We start from the raw sequence: 18,147 nt of genomic DNA, 5'->3' as shown, positions 1-18,147 counted from the left end.
AGAAGAAACATAGCGGGCAGCTGACCTGGCAAGCACCGCTCACTAGTAAGCAGTGCGAGGAGGAGAGGGAGGGGGGCCTAAGAGCCGGCGGCTGCTCTCTCTCCACTAAGACACGGGTGCTCCAATCTCTGGCTGCTTTGCTCTCCTCCTCTGACAGGAAGAGGGGAGGGATGGGCAGTAAACACAGAGAGCCATCTTCCCTTTGATAACAGGGACAGCGGTGACACAGTCTCTCCTCCCCTGATCTGCTCCTGCATACCTCCCAACATTTAAAGTTGAGAATGAGGGTCATTCTAGGGAGACAGTGACCTGCGGCACCCACAGCTTATAGCAAAGTCCCCAACAGAGTCCCTCCTTACATCAAGGTTCCCATCAGAGTCCCCGCACAGCAGGTGTCCCCCATCAGAGACCTCCACAGCAGGTGTCCCCCATCAGAGTCCCCCCACAGCAGATGTCCCCCATCAGAGTCCCCCCACAGCAGGTGTCCCCCATCAGAGTCCCCCCACAGCAGGTGTCCCCATCAGAGTCCCCCCACAGCAGGTGTCCCCCATCAGAGTCCCCCCACAGCAGGTGTCCCCCATCATCAGAGCCCCCCAACAGCAGGTGTCCCCCATCAGAGCCCCCCACAGCAGGTGTCCCCCATCAGAGCCCCCCCACAGCAGGTGTCCCCCATCAGAGCCCCCCCACAGCAGGTGTCCCCCATCAGAGTCCCCCCACAGCAGGTGTCCCCCATCAGAGCCCCCAACAGCAGGTATCCCCCATCAGAGCCCCCCACAGCAGGTGTCCCCCATCAGAGCCCCCCCACAGCAGGTGTCCCCCATCAGAGCCCCCCACAGCAGGTGTCCCTCATTAGAGCCCCCCCACAGCAGGTGTCCCCCTTTAGAGTCCCCCCACAGCAGCTGTCCCCCATCAGACCCCCCCACAGCAGGTGTCCCCCATCAGAGCCCCCCACAGCAGCTGTCCCCCATCAGAGCCCCCCCACAGCAGGTGTCCCCCATCAGAGCCCCCCCACAGCAGGTGTCCCCCCACAGCAGCTGTCCCCCATCAGAGCCTCCCCACAGAAGTTGTCCCCCATCAGAGCCCCGCCACAGCAGCTGTCCCCCATCAGAGCCCCCCCACAGCAGGTGTCCCCATCAGATCCCCCCCAGCAGCTGTCCCCATCAGAGTCCCCCCACAGCAGCTGTCCCCATCAGAGTCCCCCCCCACAGCAGGTATCCCCCATCAGAGTCCCCCACAGCAGGTGTCCCCCATCAGATCCCCCCCAGCAGCTGTCCCCCATCAGAGTCCCCCCACAACAGCTGTCCCCATCAGAGCCCCCCACAGCAGCTGTCCCCCATCAGAGCCCCCCCACAGCAGGTGTCCCCCATCAGATCCCCCCAGCAGCTGTCCCCCATCAGAGTCCCCCCACAGCAGCTGTCCCCATCAGAGTCCCCCCCACAGCAGGTATCCCCCATCGGAGCCCCCCCCACAGCAGGTGTCCCCCATCAGATCCCCCCACAGCAGCTGTCCCCCATCAGAGCCCCCCCCACAGCAGGTATCCCCCATCAGAGTCCCCCACAGCAGGTGTCCCCCATCTGATCCCCCCCAGCAGCTGTCCCCCATCAGAGTCCCCCACAGCAGCTGTCCCCATCAGAGTCCCCCCACAGCAGCTGTCCCCCATCAGAGTCCCTCCACAGCAGCTGTCCCCCATCAGAGCCCCCCCCACAGCAGGTATCCCCCATCAGAGTCCCCCACAGCAGGTGTCCCCCATCAGAGTCCCCCCACAGCAGCTGTCCCCCATCAGAGCCCCCCCACAGCAGGTGTCCCCATCAGAGTCCCCCCACAGCAGGTGTCCCCATCAGAGTCCCCATAGATCAGTACTTGTCCAATAGATCTATCATCCCTGTAACTCGGGCGCGCTGGGAGCAGATGCATGTTGCAGGGGGGCAGGGCATACGTGGCATTTTTGGTTACTAGGAGGGCGGCACTCAGAGAGCATTTCTGGGAGTGCACTGGATGATTGGCAGCAGCTCCGGCCAACCCAGAAGCCGCTCCCACCGCCTATGGGAGAAGAGCTACACACGCAGAGGGGGCGGGGCAGACAGGAGACTGCTCCACGCACACCAGGACAGAAATATTAGTGGAGTTCCAGTACTAGGCTCCGCTCTGGTATCTAGGCAGCACGGATTCCGGGGACAGCGGGAGCGGTATGCGCTCTTCTCAGTTGCCAGCGGAGAGAGCAAGCGGGATGGGGAACCGCAGCACCCGCTACATGCACTCCGCCTCTGGACACAGACGAGGAGGAGGGAGGGGAGCACTCTGGAGCTTTGGCGCCCCCACCTCTGCGGCGCCCAGCTGCGGAGCACCCCGTGCACCTGCCTAGGATCGGCCCTGGTTACAAGGGCAATACAGTTCCCACTTCTAACAAATGAGATACACTGCCTCCAAAGCACTTCCTGAAAAAACTGTTGTAATAATTCTCCTTCACACAGGGCAATTACATCCATGCCCTGTACAGGTCCATGTTTATCCACACGGGAATGCAATGGTGTTTAATTTGACATTCATGTGGGTGAGGGTGTGTGTCCCTGAACTCACCCTGGGTGCATTCAGGGTCTTGCACCCGCACAGATATCACATTGGGAGCATGGCTATATTTGTGCAGCCACTGTGTCCCAATAGACAGCTATGAGACTGCTGACACAGGGATGCATACAACATCTGTGCATCCCCATGCCAGTAGCACATGGTCCTGCATGGGGCACGGATGTAATCTTGCCATGTGAACAAGGCCTACATTTTTGTGCACACAAAGTTGATGCTAAAAACAGTATAATTGCAAAAACAAGCAGTCTTAGTAAAGCTCCTTTCACACGGGCTTGTCTGTTTGACGGACTCCACTTGCTCAGCGGGAGATCAATCCACTGATCCCCGCTGATCTGGCGGATGAGAGGACCGTCTCCGCTCACTGTGCAGAGACAGACCTGTAAGAGTCCCGCTCTCCTCTATGGGGGGGTAGGATGAAAATGGACCACCGATCCGCCAATCGGATGGAAAATAGGACCTCCATCCATCTGGATTTAGCAGACAGGATGGGATTGGATAGCAGCGGGTGTCAGCGCACATGTCACCACTGACATCCGCCGCTCTATAGGGTTGAATGGAGGGTCCGATCAGATCCACCTGAAAAACTGACAGGCGGACCTGATCTGAAAGCCCATAGAAAGGGGCCTAACTAGTGAATTATTCATTGTGATGGGATATTTATTCTCTGTTTACCCTCTGTACCTTCTCTATGAATGTTTCCGCAATGTTCTTTGCAGTTTTGAAATTCTTCACTCCAACACTTTTTGACGCATCAATGATAATGAAGATATTCATGAGGCCACCTGTTTTTACTTGCAGTTTATGATCGCTTTTATCTGTAAAGAATACAGACAAAAATTAAATCACTGGAAATATACACAGTTAGGTCTGTTTCAGACAGGCAGGCAGTAATGTTTACTTCCCTCTGAAAAGTGATCCCTGGTGGCAGGCATTCAGGCGGTGCTACTGCCGCCCGTTCTTTTTTTTTTTTGTACTTTTTTTTTTAAATTGCCGAATGGAAATTTTAAATTGCAGGATCACACTGCAACTGCAACCCAAGCATTGGATCGCAGTTGTAGTGCAGCCCCATTGGTCTCAATGGGTGAATTTGACAGGTGGTGCAGACTGTCAAACTCTGCAGCCTGAGTTAAAACTGCCATGGCCCTGTCAGGCTGTAATTTTAGAATATTGGTGGGCGGCCGGGAGGGAGGGGTGGTAAAACCATGGCTCGGCTGCCTGTATTTAACACTCCCCAGCTACCAGTGTGCCCTTAGAGTAAAGACCATATATTTTGAAAGGTGGAATTACAGTAAATATAGGACCTCCACCAGATTTTCCTAACAAGTTACAGCATTATTTGCTTATTATCAAGCTGTTCCTAGCCAGACTAAAGCTGGCCATACACTAGTAGATTTGTGTTTGAACATTCATATGAAAATTCTCAGCACATCGACGTGACAAAATGTCGTTCGAAAGTACTTCCAAATTTAACATTCGATTTTGGAACCAATGGACTTTTCCCAATCGAAAACCACAGTCATTGTAGGAAATTTGGTAATTCCAGAACATTTTGCTATCCTTCTCCCTGCGGTTGAAAACTAACGTTGATTGGACCAAACTTAAGCTTAAAAAATCAAATGATTTTTTTAAAAGCAAATAATTTTAAATTAAATTCTATTGGAAATGCATTTGAGAGCAGCCAGGAAGTGTGCTGCTCTACAACCCCCCCCCCCCCCGTACTCATGCAATTAAAGAGTTGTACACTGGAAACCCTAGTCTAGAGCCCCATAAACTTAAGACCCTAAATTAATCTCTATCTCTATGAAACTAATCAAATGGGCTTCAAACAAGGCCCTGCATCCCCTGAAAAGCTACACTGTATGGACAAAAGTGTATGGACAGCTGACCATCAGAACCATATGAGTATGAGCCATTCCAAAATCATTTTTGGATGGGAAGACCTGTATCACAAATGGTGTTTTAAATCATACCAAAGGTGTTTAGGGGAGTTGAGGTCAGGGCTCTGTGCAGGCCACGCAAGTTCCAGCACACCAAACTCGGAAAACCATGTCTTTATGGCAATGGCTTTGTGCACAGGGCCACAGTCTTGCCATAACATAAAAAGGGCCTTCACTATTCTGTTATCACAAGCGCTAAAAAAAATGTTTAAAATGTTCTTCTGTACCAGCCATTCTCAACTTGGGTTCCGCAAGGGTTGGCTAGGGGTTCCATGATCTGTGGCTAACTGACATCCATCTAATGGTGCCTGCATAGTTCCAGGTCGAACGCCACTTGGCAGCACCAGTAAAATGACTGCGAGGGAGTTCTTCTGGTTACCCCCATAAGGGCGGAATTCTTAGCATGTACCACATCTAATGTAGGGGCATTTTCCCAATGACAACCAATGGATTAATACTACCAGGGGTTCCCTGAGATCTGAAAATTTTCTCAAGGGTTCCTCTGGGACAAAAAAGTTTGAGAAAGGTTGTTTTATACTGTAATGCCCCGTACACACGATTGGACATTGATTGGACACACGGTCACACAAAGTTGTTGGAAAATCTGATCGTTCTGAACGCAGTGACGTAAAACACGCACGTCGGGACTATAAACGGGGCAGTAGCCAATAGCTTTCATCTCTTAATTTATTCTGAGCATGCGTGGCACTTTGTGCGTCGGATTTGTGTACACACGATCGGAATTTCTGACAACGGATTTTGTTGTCGGAAAATTTTATAGCCTGCTCTCAAACTTTGTGTGTCGGAAATTCCGATGGAAAATGTGTGATGGAGCCTACACACGGTCGGAATTTCCGATAACAAGGTCCTATCACACATTTTCCGTTGGAAAATCTGACCGTGTGTACGGGGCATAAGACTGACTATATACTATGTATTTTCCAACCCTCAACTCTGTCTGGGTCTGATGATTCAATGGTTTCAGCCAAGGAGGATCCAAATACCTCTGCCACTTCTTCTGGGGACTCATATGTGTAAGAATCTGTGGACAAAGTGGTTTATAGAGTAGTATATGAAATACGTTATGTGATATCCAATTTTTTTCAATATATACGAGATAGCCCTAAATATTTATTTGCAAAAGGTAGAATTCCAGTTATTTTTTTTTTAGATGAGGAATTGTCTCCATTTTTTTTAACCATACGCTTTTCGAACTCTTTGAAAATAATCTATACATGTAAGGTACTACAGTTACAAATTGTGTTATGGTACAAGATAGAAAATGAGCTTTACAGGAGAATATGACAGATTCATTATTTACATTATGGTCCTAAGATCTCCATAGTTACATTTAACTGACTGATGTGAGATGTTGTGTTTGGAGTACATAAGGGGTATGGTAGAGAAGGGAAGGGAGGAAGGGTAGGTTAGGTGAGGTAGGGATTGGAGTGGGACCTTATTAGAAGGACCTTATTGGTAATGGGGGATACTACTTATCACAAAATAAGTACATCTGAGATCAGTGTTGTGTATCATTATATGTGATTGAGCTAGATGGGAATAAATTAATAGGAACTGCACTCCAGTCTATGCTCTTCTGAAATACTTTATTGGATCATCCATAACAGATAAACAGCCATAGTGTCCCCCCCCCCCAAAAAAAATCTCCTTCTTAACGCATTTCACCACATTGTGGCTTGATCACAAGAATAACAAGCAAAAACTGGCTTTTTGATCCTACACCCAGGGCCCGAAACTAAATGAAAGAGCAAGGCTAGAGAGGTGAGTTGGGACTGGGACACTGCAAACTATGTGATTGACCCAGTTAGGAGATGTTAATAACTAGAGTTGAATAGAATGTTATGCTTGTGGGTATAGTAAGGTAAAATTTACTATTAAGAACAATTGGAAAAAACATATGGTCCTCATAATGCATGAAAGATCTGATCATTAGGTCAATACTGTGCATTTGTTGTATGCCAACAGGACCAGTTGTTCTAGAAAACGTATTCTTTAAAATGGGCTTTAGCACATAAGAACTCAAATTGAGCATGGGTATTAAATATTTGTTTTACAGAATCCAAAGTCAGGATTTTTTTTTCCAAAGTCTGCCAATGGATAGTCTGGCTCCTATTAATATATTGGTGAGAAGGGTGCAGTGACAGCCCTCCTCGGCAAGAGCAGTCGCCAGCAGGGCTGGGCGCGCGCCACGGCTGGGGTGCACTGGGTGCAGTCCGCCCCGGTTGACAAAGGCTTACTTTCAGCTTTTAACTGCTTTCTGTGCCCGCAGCAGGAAGTTCTCCCCTGATTTTACGTGTCGATGACCACACAGGCAGTGAGTTGAGTCTCCACAATGGGGAAACAGAGAGCAATAAAAACGTCCCAGAAATACAGAACACTTAATCATATTATCTAGATTTCATCATGGTGGGCAAGAGAAAGCCAGGACCTCTAGTAAGGAGATCTCACTGCTGGAACCCCTGAGAACTATTTTATAGAAATGACCATTTACATAGGTGTTATATCATTCAATAGTATTATTTTAGTAATCTTACTTCTACAGGATGGTTCCGATCCTGACCACCTCTTGTTCTCTTTACATTCCCTTATCTTCGTTCCAAACATCCTCAGTCCATTCTGACAATCATAGCTCACTTTGTCTTCAATTCTATAGGAAGTACCAACTTTACTGGCACCAATGGGGATCCCTGGGCTGGGGCAATGGCCCTCTGAAGAGAACATAGAGGTACTGGAAATTATATAGAATAATGTTAACGTGACCATAGCAGAACAGTTTGACAACCCATTCATAGTAGTAAATGTTAGAGTGTATCCAGTGTACCTAAGCCCAAGAACAAACATTTTATACATTGCAACTTACCAGGGACATGCTGTGAGGTCAATGCCTGGTGAGGCACCGGCTAGTATCACACAGGTTACATACGCTGTGATCATTAGAGCATAATTCTAGCACTAGACCTCCTCTGTAACTATGTAACCTGTAAAATTTTTACAGCATCGCCTATGGAGATTTTTAAGTACTGAAGTTTGGCGCCATTCCACAAGTGTGCGCAATTTTAAAGCGTGACATATTAGGTATCTATCTACTTGGCATTACATCATCTTTCACATTATACAAAAAAATCAGGCTTACTTTAGTGTTTTTTTGTTTTTATTCATGAGACAGTTTCTTTCCAATAAAAAACGTGTTTGAAAAATTGCTGCGCAAATACCGTGTAACATAAAAAGTTGCAATGACCACCATTTTTTCCCTAGGGTGTCTGCTAAAACAATAAATATATATAATGTTTGGGGGTTCTGAGTAATTTTCTAGCAAAAAATATGATTTTTACATGTAGGAGACAATTGTCAGAAATGGCCTGGGTGGCAAGTGGTTAATTACCAGTAAGTAATATACAAATAATTATTATATATTTTTTTAAGGTCATTTACTATATTTTCAAAAACTGTACTCAAGCAGGTGGCTTAACAGGCAAATTACTGAAGTTTGAAGTTATAACTTCAAACCAGTAATTTCACAGTAAATAGATAAATAATACATTTAGCATAATAATACTGTATATGATTTAGCTTGATTAAAACAATACCTTTTCAGCAGCTGCAGATTCTCCCTCTTAACTGTGTGAGAAAAACATGGGATTATGGGTAAATCTAAACACCCATAAACCCATGTTTTTTTCTTCTAGTTAAGAGGGCTGGTATGGAAGTAGAGGTGAATGAGCTTGAAGACACATGCCTCCTTCTATGGCACTGCAGTGAGAGGACAGTGAGCTGGGGTCAATGGTACTTTACCATTGGTCCAAGGCTCCAAGCTGTCCATTGAGCTCAGTGCCTCTGACAAGAAGTGAGAGGCACTGTGAGCTCATCCTCTCAGTCTGCTGAAAACAGCGTGTGCCAGCTTGTATTTAAACTGGCCGCTCTGTATGTAACTTCTGACAGGCTGCACAAGTATCTCTAGAACTATAGGTGCTAGGAGCCCCAAATTTTGACCAGTGGTGGGGTAGGACTACCACCCCCCAAATTTGGGGTCTCTGTGACCCCAGGTCGCCGAGCTATGACCCTCAAAGCTCGATCATTTTTTTTCTTTTTACGTTCATGGCTCTGCCTCACCTACCTTCCCTGACTGCTCGTCCCTGCAACTTACTAGTCGTTAGATGGGGTGTCTGCATTTGTTTTGTTTTTTTAAAGAATTGTTTCTTTATCTTTATCCTGATGGTAGTATAATTCTTTTACTAAGGTGACAAAACACATTCGCTGTAATGTATTTATGAAGAAGCAGTGTTGTCACCCTAGAATAGGAGGTTTGTTCAGACTACAGAACACCTTTCTCTAACATGAGGGTGTTTCTATAGCCCACATAGATGAGCTAGGCAGGGCCCATAGCAGTGCTTAGGATTTCAGTGCATCACAGGTAATGAGCAGAGAATTTTTAAAATGGACTGTATTTTTGGCAAGATTCACTATAAATGGAATTATGCATTTGCATATACAGTAAAACCTTGGATTGAGAGTACCTTGGTCTGCAAGTGTTTTGCCAGACAAGCTCAATTTTTTTTTTTTTTGTTAAATATTTTTTATTGGTTTTTTGAAACAGAAGTAACAAGGAAGAATATAGAAAACGGAGAGCATAGCACAAGGATGATTCAAATATAGTACAGTATATGTTTGCGGACGCAGTCGCTGTTCTTGTGAGTGATAAAGTCGAGTTATTACATATAAACCGTAGTATTAGATCATTTAGTTAGAGTATATATTCTGTAAAGCTTTAAAGGATCTATACATTTGAAATATTGTTACTGAGTCTTAGAACTCTAGCTTTATATTCTATCAAGGATGGTGGTTGATATAGGGTGGGTGGGGGTGGGGGTGGGAGCGTGAATTATCTTGTCATGAGGTGCACCTGTTAAAGTTTGTTTTAAAGTTAGGTTTGTGTGACTGTAGATGTAGGTAGGTGTTTGTAGAGAGGATTTGTAGGGGATGAGTTGGGAAAGTAGTAGTAAGTGGATTATTGTGATTATTGTCAGCAGAAGGTATTACGTTTGTGTGTTTTGTCTTGAGTTTGAGGGTTTTCGGATTCGTCAGCCGCGGAAAGAGAAATGAAAGGGACAGATTTTATCCAGGGTAAGGTAGGTATGCATTATTCTAAGCAGCGTTACAATGTCTATACAGCTTTTATGTGAAGTATTGTTTGTATTCATCAGTGGTGGTAAAGTGTATCCAGCATGTCCATGTTTTGATGAACTTAGGTTGTGTTTCTTTGGCCTGATGTATGAGGTCCTCCATGGCCATCGTTTTTTGTATGCGTGTAAACCATTCTGCAATGGATGGTTGGTCTGTTGAGCGCCATTTGAGGGGAATGCATATCTTGGCGGCGTTCACCATGTGCATGGCCAGAGATCGTAGGTATGTCGACAGTGGCAATTTGTAGTGATGGAGTAGGAATGATGCAGGACTGAAGTCTAACGTGTATGTCGTTATTTGGTTAATCAATTTGTGTACTTCTGTCCAGAAGGGTTGAATTTTTGTGCAGGACCACCAAATATGTAAGAACGATCCAATCTCAGTTTTACACCTCCAACATGTTTGGGTAATTGACGGGTCAATATGATGCAGCATCAGCGGTGTTCTGTACCATCTTGATAGTATTTTAAAGGCGTTTTCCTGTATTTGCACATTAATGGATCCTTTGTGGGTCAAGGTATAGATTTTCTCCCAGTCTGCTTCGGTAAGGTGTATCGAGAGGTCCTGTTCCCATTGTCTGGTGGTCCAGTGTTTTGTTGGTGTGCGGGATGTGAATAGGAGTGCATATGTCTGGGATATCAGGTGTTTTTGTGGTTCCCCACTGGAGCATAGGTTTTCGAATGTGGTGGTCTGTCTGGACCAGTCTGGTCTGGGTTTAGGTTTGTTAAAGAAGTGTCTCAGTTGGACGTAAGTCCAGAATGGGAAGGATCTCGTGTTCATTTTTGACGCAAGCGCTGTTTGGAATAAGAAATGATTTCCTTCGAAAAAGTGCTCTGCTCGTACAGTCGGGTAGGGACAATGGTCTGCTAAGAAGGTGGGATGCATCCCTGGTGAAAAATCTGGGTTCATCCTCAGTGGGGTCAGTGGGCAATTAGGTGAAGAGATTTTGTGGAGGTTACAGGTAGTGTGGAAGGAAGTCAACGTGGGGTTAATTAATGGGTGTTGTTTGGATTCAGGGGGGATATTAGAGTTAGTGATCCAGGGGAGGTGAGACAATGGAAGGTCTGAGAATGATTGCTCTATGTGGATTCAGTCTTTAAGTGTAGAGTTTATGTTCCAATCTATAATTCTTGTAAGATGGCATGCTTGTTGGTATTTGCGTAAATCAGGAAGACCTATGCCCCCTAAAAGTTTGGGGGCGGTTAGTCTCAAGTAGCTTAGTCTCGGGCGTAGTTTGGCCCATATGAACGATGTCCAGGCCTGTTGATAGGTTAAGAAAAATGTTTTCGGAAGTTTAATGGGGATAGTTTGCAAAATATACAGAAGTCTGGGCAGAATGTTCATTTTGATTATCGCGGCTCTACCGAACCAGGAAAATAGTCCTGTGGACCATTTTTTAAGGTCCAGTTGTATTTTTTGTAAAATTGCCACATGGTTTAGGGTGTATAAGTTATTCAAGGAGGTCGGTAAGAGAATCCCTAGATATGGGATTGCTTTAGCGTTCCACGAGAACGGGAAGTTGATTTGGCATTGTCGACAAATTTCAGGGGCGAGGGTGATGTTCAGGGCTGTCGATTTCGAGTAATTTATTTGGAGGTTAGAAAGGGTATGAAGGTTTTTAAAGTCTGTAAGGAGGCTAGGTATTGTCATGAGGGGGTCAGTAAGAAAGAGGAGTATGTCGTCCGCGAAGGCAGCTACTTTGTATGTGCGTCGTTTGATGGTAATTCCCTTAATGTCTTGGTTGGCTCTCAGGCATCTTAGGAAGGGTTCCAGGGTAAGAATAAAAATTAGAGGGGAGAGCGGGCATCCCTGACGGGTTCCATTCGACACGGAGAAGGCGTCCGACAGGTGGCTGTTTACATGGACCTTGGCAGTAGGGTTAGAGTAAAGGGCCGATATGAAATTGAGCATCGTTGGGGGAAGACCTATTATCCGTAGAGTTTCTAACATATAGTCCCAGGCCATCCTGTCAAACGCCTTCTCCGTGTCGAGGGAGAGCATAAATCCGCTTGAACGACTAGATGTGAGCCAATGGTGTATATTAAGAGCTTTTAGAGTGTTATCTCTCGCCTCTCTTCCCGGAACAAAGCCAACTTGGTCCAGGTCTATAAGTTGGGGTAATAGTGGTAATATACGATTCGCTAAGGTCTTCGCATACCATTTTAAGTCTACATTTAGACGATGGGCCTGTAATTGGTAACTAGGGAGGGGTCTTTGTCTGGTTTTGGAATTACAGCTATGTGGGCAGTTAGAAGGTCTCGAGGCGGTGTCGTAGGGGTTGCGAAGGAGTTGAAGGCTTTTAAAAAGAAGGGGGTGAGCGTTTCTGCGTAGGTTTTATAGTATCCGACTGTCAGGCCATCGGGGCCAGGGGTTTTACCCGATTTTAGTTGTTTCAAGGCTAGGTCTATTTCTTCTCTGGTTAGAGGGGAGGCCAGATCTTGGGCCACGGAGGTCGAGATAGGGGTAGGGCCATATTGTTGCAAAAAATCAAGCTCAATTTTTTTTTTTATTAAGTTTGACTTGATAAACGAGTGATGTCTTGATATACAAGTAGCGTCATGTCACAACTGAGCATAAAAGAGAAGAGAGGCGCCTCTAAGTGTAGCAATATGGTTACATAGTTACATAGTAGGTGAGGTTGAAAAAAGACACAAGTCCATCAAGTCCAACCTATGTGTGTGATTATGTGTCAGATTCTTCATGAATTCATGCTGATTACTGCTAATGATACCGTTCTTATTACTAAAATCTTGTATATAGCCTATAGCCTATCATCCCCTCCAAGAGTTTACATACTATTGATGTTAGGCTAACTGGTCTGTAATTCCCAGGGATGTATTTTGGGCCCTTTTTAAATATTGGTGCTACATTGGCTTTTCTCCAATCAGCTGGTACCATTCCAGTCAGTAGGAACAACTGTCTGGCAATCACTTGACTGAGTTCCCTAAGTACCCTCGGATGCAAGCCATCTGGTCCCGGTGATTTATTAATGTTAAGTTTCTCAAATCTAATTTTAATTCTGTCCTCTGTTAACCATGGAGGTGCTTCCTGTGTTGTGCCATGAGGATAAACACTGCAGTTTTGGTTACTGAGGCCCCCCGATTCCCTCGTGAAGACTGAGGAGAAGAATAAATTCAATACCTTCGCCATCTCCCCATCCTTTGTAACCAGATGTCCTTCCTCATTCTTTATGGTGCCAATATGGTCTGTCCTTCCTTTTTTACTGTTTACATACTTAAAGAATTTCTTGGGATTTTTTTTGCTCTCCTCCGCTGTGTGTCTTTCATGTTCTATCTTAGCTGTCCTAATTGCACCCTTACATTTCTTGTTGCATTCTTTATAAAGTCTGAATGCTAAGGATGATCCCTCAACCTTGTATTTTTTGAAGGCCTTCTCCTTTGCTTTTATATGCATTTTTACATTGGAGTTAAGCCATCCAGGACTTTTGTTCGCTCTTTTAAATTTATTACCCAATGGGATACATTTGCTAATGCCCTTATTTAACCGGTTCAATACCGAGCCTTTTCACCCCCTTCCTTCCCAGACCAATGTTTAGTTTTCAGCGCTGTCACACTTTAAATGACAATTGCGCGGTCGTGCGACGTTGTATCCAAACAAAATTGACATCATTTTTTCCCCCACAAATAGAGCTTTCTTTTGGTGGTATTTGATCACCTCTGCGGTTTTTATTTTTTACGCTATAAAAAAAAGAAGAGCGACAATTTTGAAAAAAACACAATATTTTTTACTTTTTGCTATAATAAATATCCACATTTTTTTTTTAAAAAACACATTTTTTCCTCAGTTTAGGCCGATACGTAGTCTATACTTATTCTTCTACATATTTTTGGTAAAAAAAATCACAATAAGCGTATATTGATTGGTTTGCGCAAAAGTTATAGCGTCTATAAAATACGGGATAGATTTATGGCATTTAAAAAAAAAAAATATTTATTTATTTTTTTTACTAATAATAGCGGCGATCGCAATTTTTTTTCATGACTGCGACATTATGGCGGACACATCGGACACTTTGACACATTTTTGGGACCATTCACATTTATACAGCGATCAATGCTATAAAATTGCATTGATTGTGACAGGCAGTGAAGGGGTTAACCACTAGGGGGCGGGGAGGGGTTAAATGTGTTACCTAGGGAATGCTTCTAACTGTAGGGGGAGGGGACGCACAAGGGGAGGAGACCGATCAGTGTTCCTCCGATCTGGGAACACAGATCGCGCTCCTCTGAGCTGACAGGACGTGGATCTCTGTGTTTACACACAGAGATCCACTGTCCGGCCCGGTTAACGGCCAATCGCGGGTGCCCGGCAGACATTGCGGCCACCGGGCACACGCACCGGGTCCCGAGCAACGCGGCGGGCGTGCGGGCATGCCCCCTAGGCAGCCGGGAACCCGAGGCCGTCAAATGACGTCCACCCAGGATGGGAGATCCCTTCTGTGGACGTCATATTACTATAGGCGGGTAGGGAAGTGGTTAATATGCTCTTAAAGCAAACCCATTTCTCCTCCGTATTCTTTGTTCCTAACATTTTATCCCAATTTATGCCTTTTAGCAAGGTTTGTAGTTTAGGGAAGTTGGCTCTTTTGAAATTCAGTGTCTTTGTATTCCCTTTATGTTTCCTATTTGTGTGAGTTATACTGAAACTAATTGACCTGTGATCGCTGTTACCTAAATTGCCCCATATTTCCACATCCGTGATCAGGTCTGTATTGTTGGTAATCAGTAGATCCAGTAATGTTTTATTTCTAGTTGGTGCGTCTACCATCTGACCCATAAAATTGTCCTGCAAGACATTAAGGAACTGGCGAGCCTTAAAAGAATGCGTGGTTCCCTCTGCCCAGTCTATGTCTGGATAATTAAAATCCCCCATTATGATAACACTTCCCATCCTTGCTGCTAATCCAAATTGTGATAGGAGATCTGTCTCCACTTCCTCCCTCAGGTTAGGGGGCCTATAGCATACTCCCAGTATTATTTTCCCCTTAGCTTCATCCCTTTGGAGCTCTACCCATAAGGATTCCACCTCCTCTCTAGTTCCCTCAGTGATGTCATCTCTCACATTCACTTGTACATTTTTCTTGATATATAGGCATACCCCTCCCCCTTTTTTACCCCCTCTATCCTTGCGGTATAGGGTATACCCTTGAATGTTTGCCAGCCAATCATGAGAGCTGTTGAACCAAGTCTCTGAAATTCCCACAAAATCCAAATCCTCCTCGTACAACAGTATTTCTAGTTCACCCATCTTGTCCGCCATGCTCCTGGCATTGGTGAACATGCCACATAGTTTAGACCGGTCGTATATTGTCCTCGTATTGGGTGTTTCAAGATTGCAACTAGGACTTGCTACTATACTCACCTTGTGTTTTTGTGCTTTGGTTAACCTACCACTAATGCCCCCAATACTACCCTCTGGAATATCTTCCGCGCTGGCTATCTCTGCCTCTGGACCCTCCCCCCCATCGCCTAGTTTAAAAACCCCTCTAACTTTTTGGCCATCTTCATTCCCAGCAGATCTGCACCCTCCTCATTTAGGTGCAGTCCGTCCCTTCTATAGTACCGTTTACCTACTGAGAAGTCGGCCCAGTCCTCCAGGAACCCAAACCCCTCCTTACTACACCAGCTCTTCAGCCACTTGTTTACTTCCCTAATCTCCCTCTGCCTTTCTGGTGTGGCTCGATGTACCGGTAGTATTCCTGAGAATACTACCTTGGAGTTCCTTTTCCTCAATTTAGCTCCTAAGCCCCTAATATTGTTCTTTAGGACACTCCATCTGCCTCTGACTTTGTCATTGGTGCCAACGTGCACCATGACAGCTGGGTCATACATTATACATTTAATAAAAGTATAATATTTAGCAATTTACATGGTTGATGATTAAAACAGACACATTTAAGTATGCAGGCACCCGGGGTAAAGCTGTCCACATAGACCGTCCTCCGTACCACCATCGACGTCATCCCTTCCACGCTGCGCTCCATGAGCACTTCAAGCCCCGCTTTCAGATTGCTCTACTGCAGGGTAGTCTTCCCAGTCACAAAGTGCGGTGGATGGTCTATGTGGACGGCTTTACCACGAATGTCTGCATACTTAGATATGCCTCTTTTAAACATCAACCATGTAAGTTGTTAAATGTTGTACCTTCATTAAATAACCATATTGCTACACTTAGAGATGCCTCTCTTCTCTTTTATATTGCTTCTAATCCCCTTGTGGAGGCTGCCATTTGTGGATGGACATTTTATGGTTACACAACCTATCACATTGCTATACTCTTTTTATATGGGCTATAAACTGAAGGACTTATGAATAAATGGTTGTGGAACGAATCATCTGAATTTCCATTATTTCTTATGGGGAAATTTGTTTGATAGACGAGTGCTTTGGATTAAAAGCATGTTTCCATAACTAATTATGCTAGCAATCCAAGGTTTTACTGTATTTTTTTTAGGATTCTTTTTTAACATAGTTTACCTTTTTTTGTTACAATTATAAATTCTTAGCTAGCGAAGACTGAAGATGCCAAGACTATCTCTTTCATTGCAGGGCTCTGCATTTAGTTACAGAGAATAGTGACTTTACGGTTTAGAGCAGGGGGAGCAGGGGGAGCTCCCTGGTACAAATATATATATAATTAAGAATGTGTTTACAGATCTTAGATGCTGAAATACATACAAGACGGTACCCATCTCATACCCTACAGAATAACCAGGCCTCCTTAAAGCTCATTCACCTCTACTGTTCTATATGTAGCAATAACTCTCGGTGTAGCTGCTGGTTTAAAGCGGGCCTGTCCTCTTTGCTCTTCACCCTTCTTAAATTGTTCAATCCCCTTAACACAACTGTAGTGCAGTGTTGTAATAATATGAGTATCAACTTTAACCCAAAATATACACTTATAGTTATATTTACCTCTACCTGGGTGCTGGTAGCTCCACCTGCAGGAGAAACAACAACACTGCACACAAACTTCAATAATAACCAAAAATAACTTCTTTCTTTGAGTAAATAATATATTTATATAAAGAGTTATTACAATTACTATACTATCACACCAACGTAGTGCAACAGTATAGGAAATGGTTATGACAATTGGTAATATACACAAATATACTTAATTATATATATATTTGTACCAGGGAGCTCCCCCTGCTCTAAACCGTAAAGTCACTATTCTCTGTAACTAAATGCAGAGACCTGCAATGAAAGAGATAGTCTTGGCATCTTCAGTCTTCGCTAGCTAAGAATTTATAATTGTAATCCACAAGGGGTTCCTCTTGGGTGTTGCGCAGTGTAAGGTAATACACTAAGGCAATTATAATCTGGCAGACTGACTAAGTGTTCTTATATGAAGAAGACAAACATCTGGCATCCGCTCTTGAACACTGAAGTCTATGCAGATGTACTGTTTTCCAACTTAACTTGTTCCGTGGGACTATCAGTCCCAGCAACACTCTGTAACAGTTCTAAGTGTGTGTGTAGTATTAAACAAACTTCCGGGTGTTAACCCTCTCACCACACGGGATCCAGGCAGACATATGTCTCCGTTTCAGCAGTTCTCAGTCCATATGGAGGCACCACCACGGCGTCACAGTGTTCCGTTCACTAAGGACCAGGAGTCCTCGGTTACCTCCTCCACGGGTCTCCGGTACGATCACTTCTGCTGTTCCAGCACACTGTAGTGCGATGGCAGGATCCTTGCAGCTGCTCCGCTCCTTCACAAAGTAGGCCGCAACCCTGTGGGACACACACACCCACAGAGTTCTGCTGACAGGCCACGTGTCCCAGGAACAACAGACCTAAAATGGCCGCTGCTAGCCCTTTTATATCCTCCCACAATGCAGTTCACTTCTCCTCTTGTCCAGGAGCATTGTGGGTGGGTCACAGCTAAAGTTCCGAAGTAAACAATCAATCACTTCCATGTCACTTCACTTAATCATGAAACGTAAAAGTATTGTACCTTTTCAATTGTCCACAAGATGGCACTATAACAACTTATGTACTGTATAACACACATATGGCTAGAAACAAAAGTTGTCAGCGCTACATATATATATATTTACTAGCTGTAATGTGAAAAAACATATATGTTAACAAAAGTATGTAAAATGTATGCACCAACTGAATTAATATTGAAAGTCAAGACAGTAAAATCAGGGGCTAGAAGTGTTTAATTCTGGGTCCATTCACAGCTCAAAGTGTGCGTTGAGTACAGGTAAAGACATGTGCATTGATGTACGTTGGCATGTTGCATTTTCACATGCACTTTTCTCCTCACTTCCTGAAGCATGGAAAGAGTCTAGGGCACAGCAGAAGAGTCAAACTTGTGCTAGGCTGCTATGTTTCCTGCTCTTTGGTGTGCGTTGCGCTGCACTGACACACATTACCATGTGTTGCAT

At 44.8% G+C, this 18,147-nt stretch overlaps 1 protein-coding gene across 1 annotated transcript in view; it reads right to left on the bottom strand.

Annotated features, from left to right (window-relative positions):
* Positions 1 to 3,243: 3,243 nt before the first annotated feature.
* LOC141108905 (complement factor B-like) overlaps positions 3,244 to 18,147 on the bottom strand; it is a 179,825-nt gene continuing 164,921 nt past the window's right edge. Inside the window, 3 exon segments of the mRNA XM_073600874.1 lie at positions 3,244 to 3,401; positions 5,470 to 5,565; positions 7,079 to 7,252. Coding sequence (XP_073456975.1) covers positions 3,244 to 3,401; positions 5,470 to 5,565; positions 7,079 to 7,252 — 428 coding nt within the window.

The sequence above is a fragment of the Aquarana catesbeiana genome, linkage group LG09 (genome assembly GCF_042186555.1).
Source record: "Aquarana catesbeiana isolate 2022-GZ linkage group LG09, ASM4218655v1, whole genome shotgun sequence".
NCBI lineage: Eukaryota > Metazoa > Chordata > Amphibia > Anura > Ranidae > Aquarana > Aquarana catesbeiana.
The sequence above is the reverse complement of the archived record's forward strand: the minus strand, read 5'-3'. Positions and strand labels throughout refer to the sequence as shown.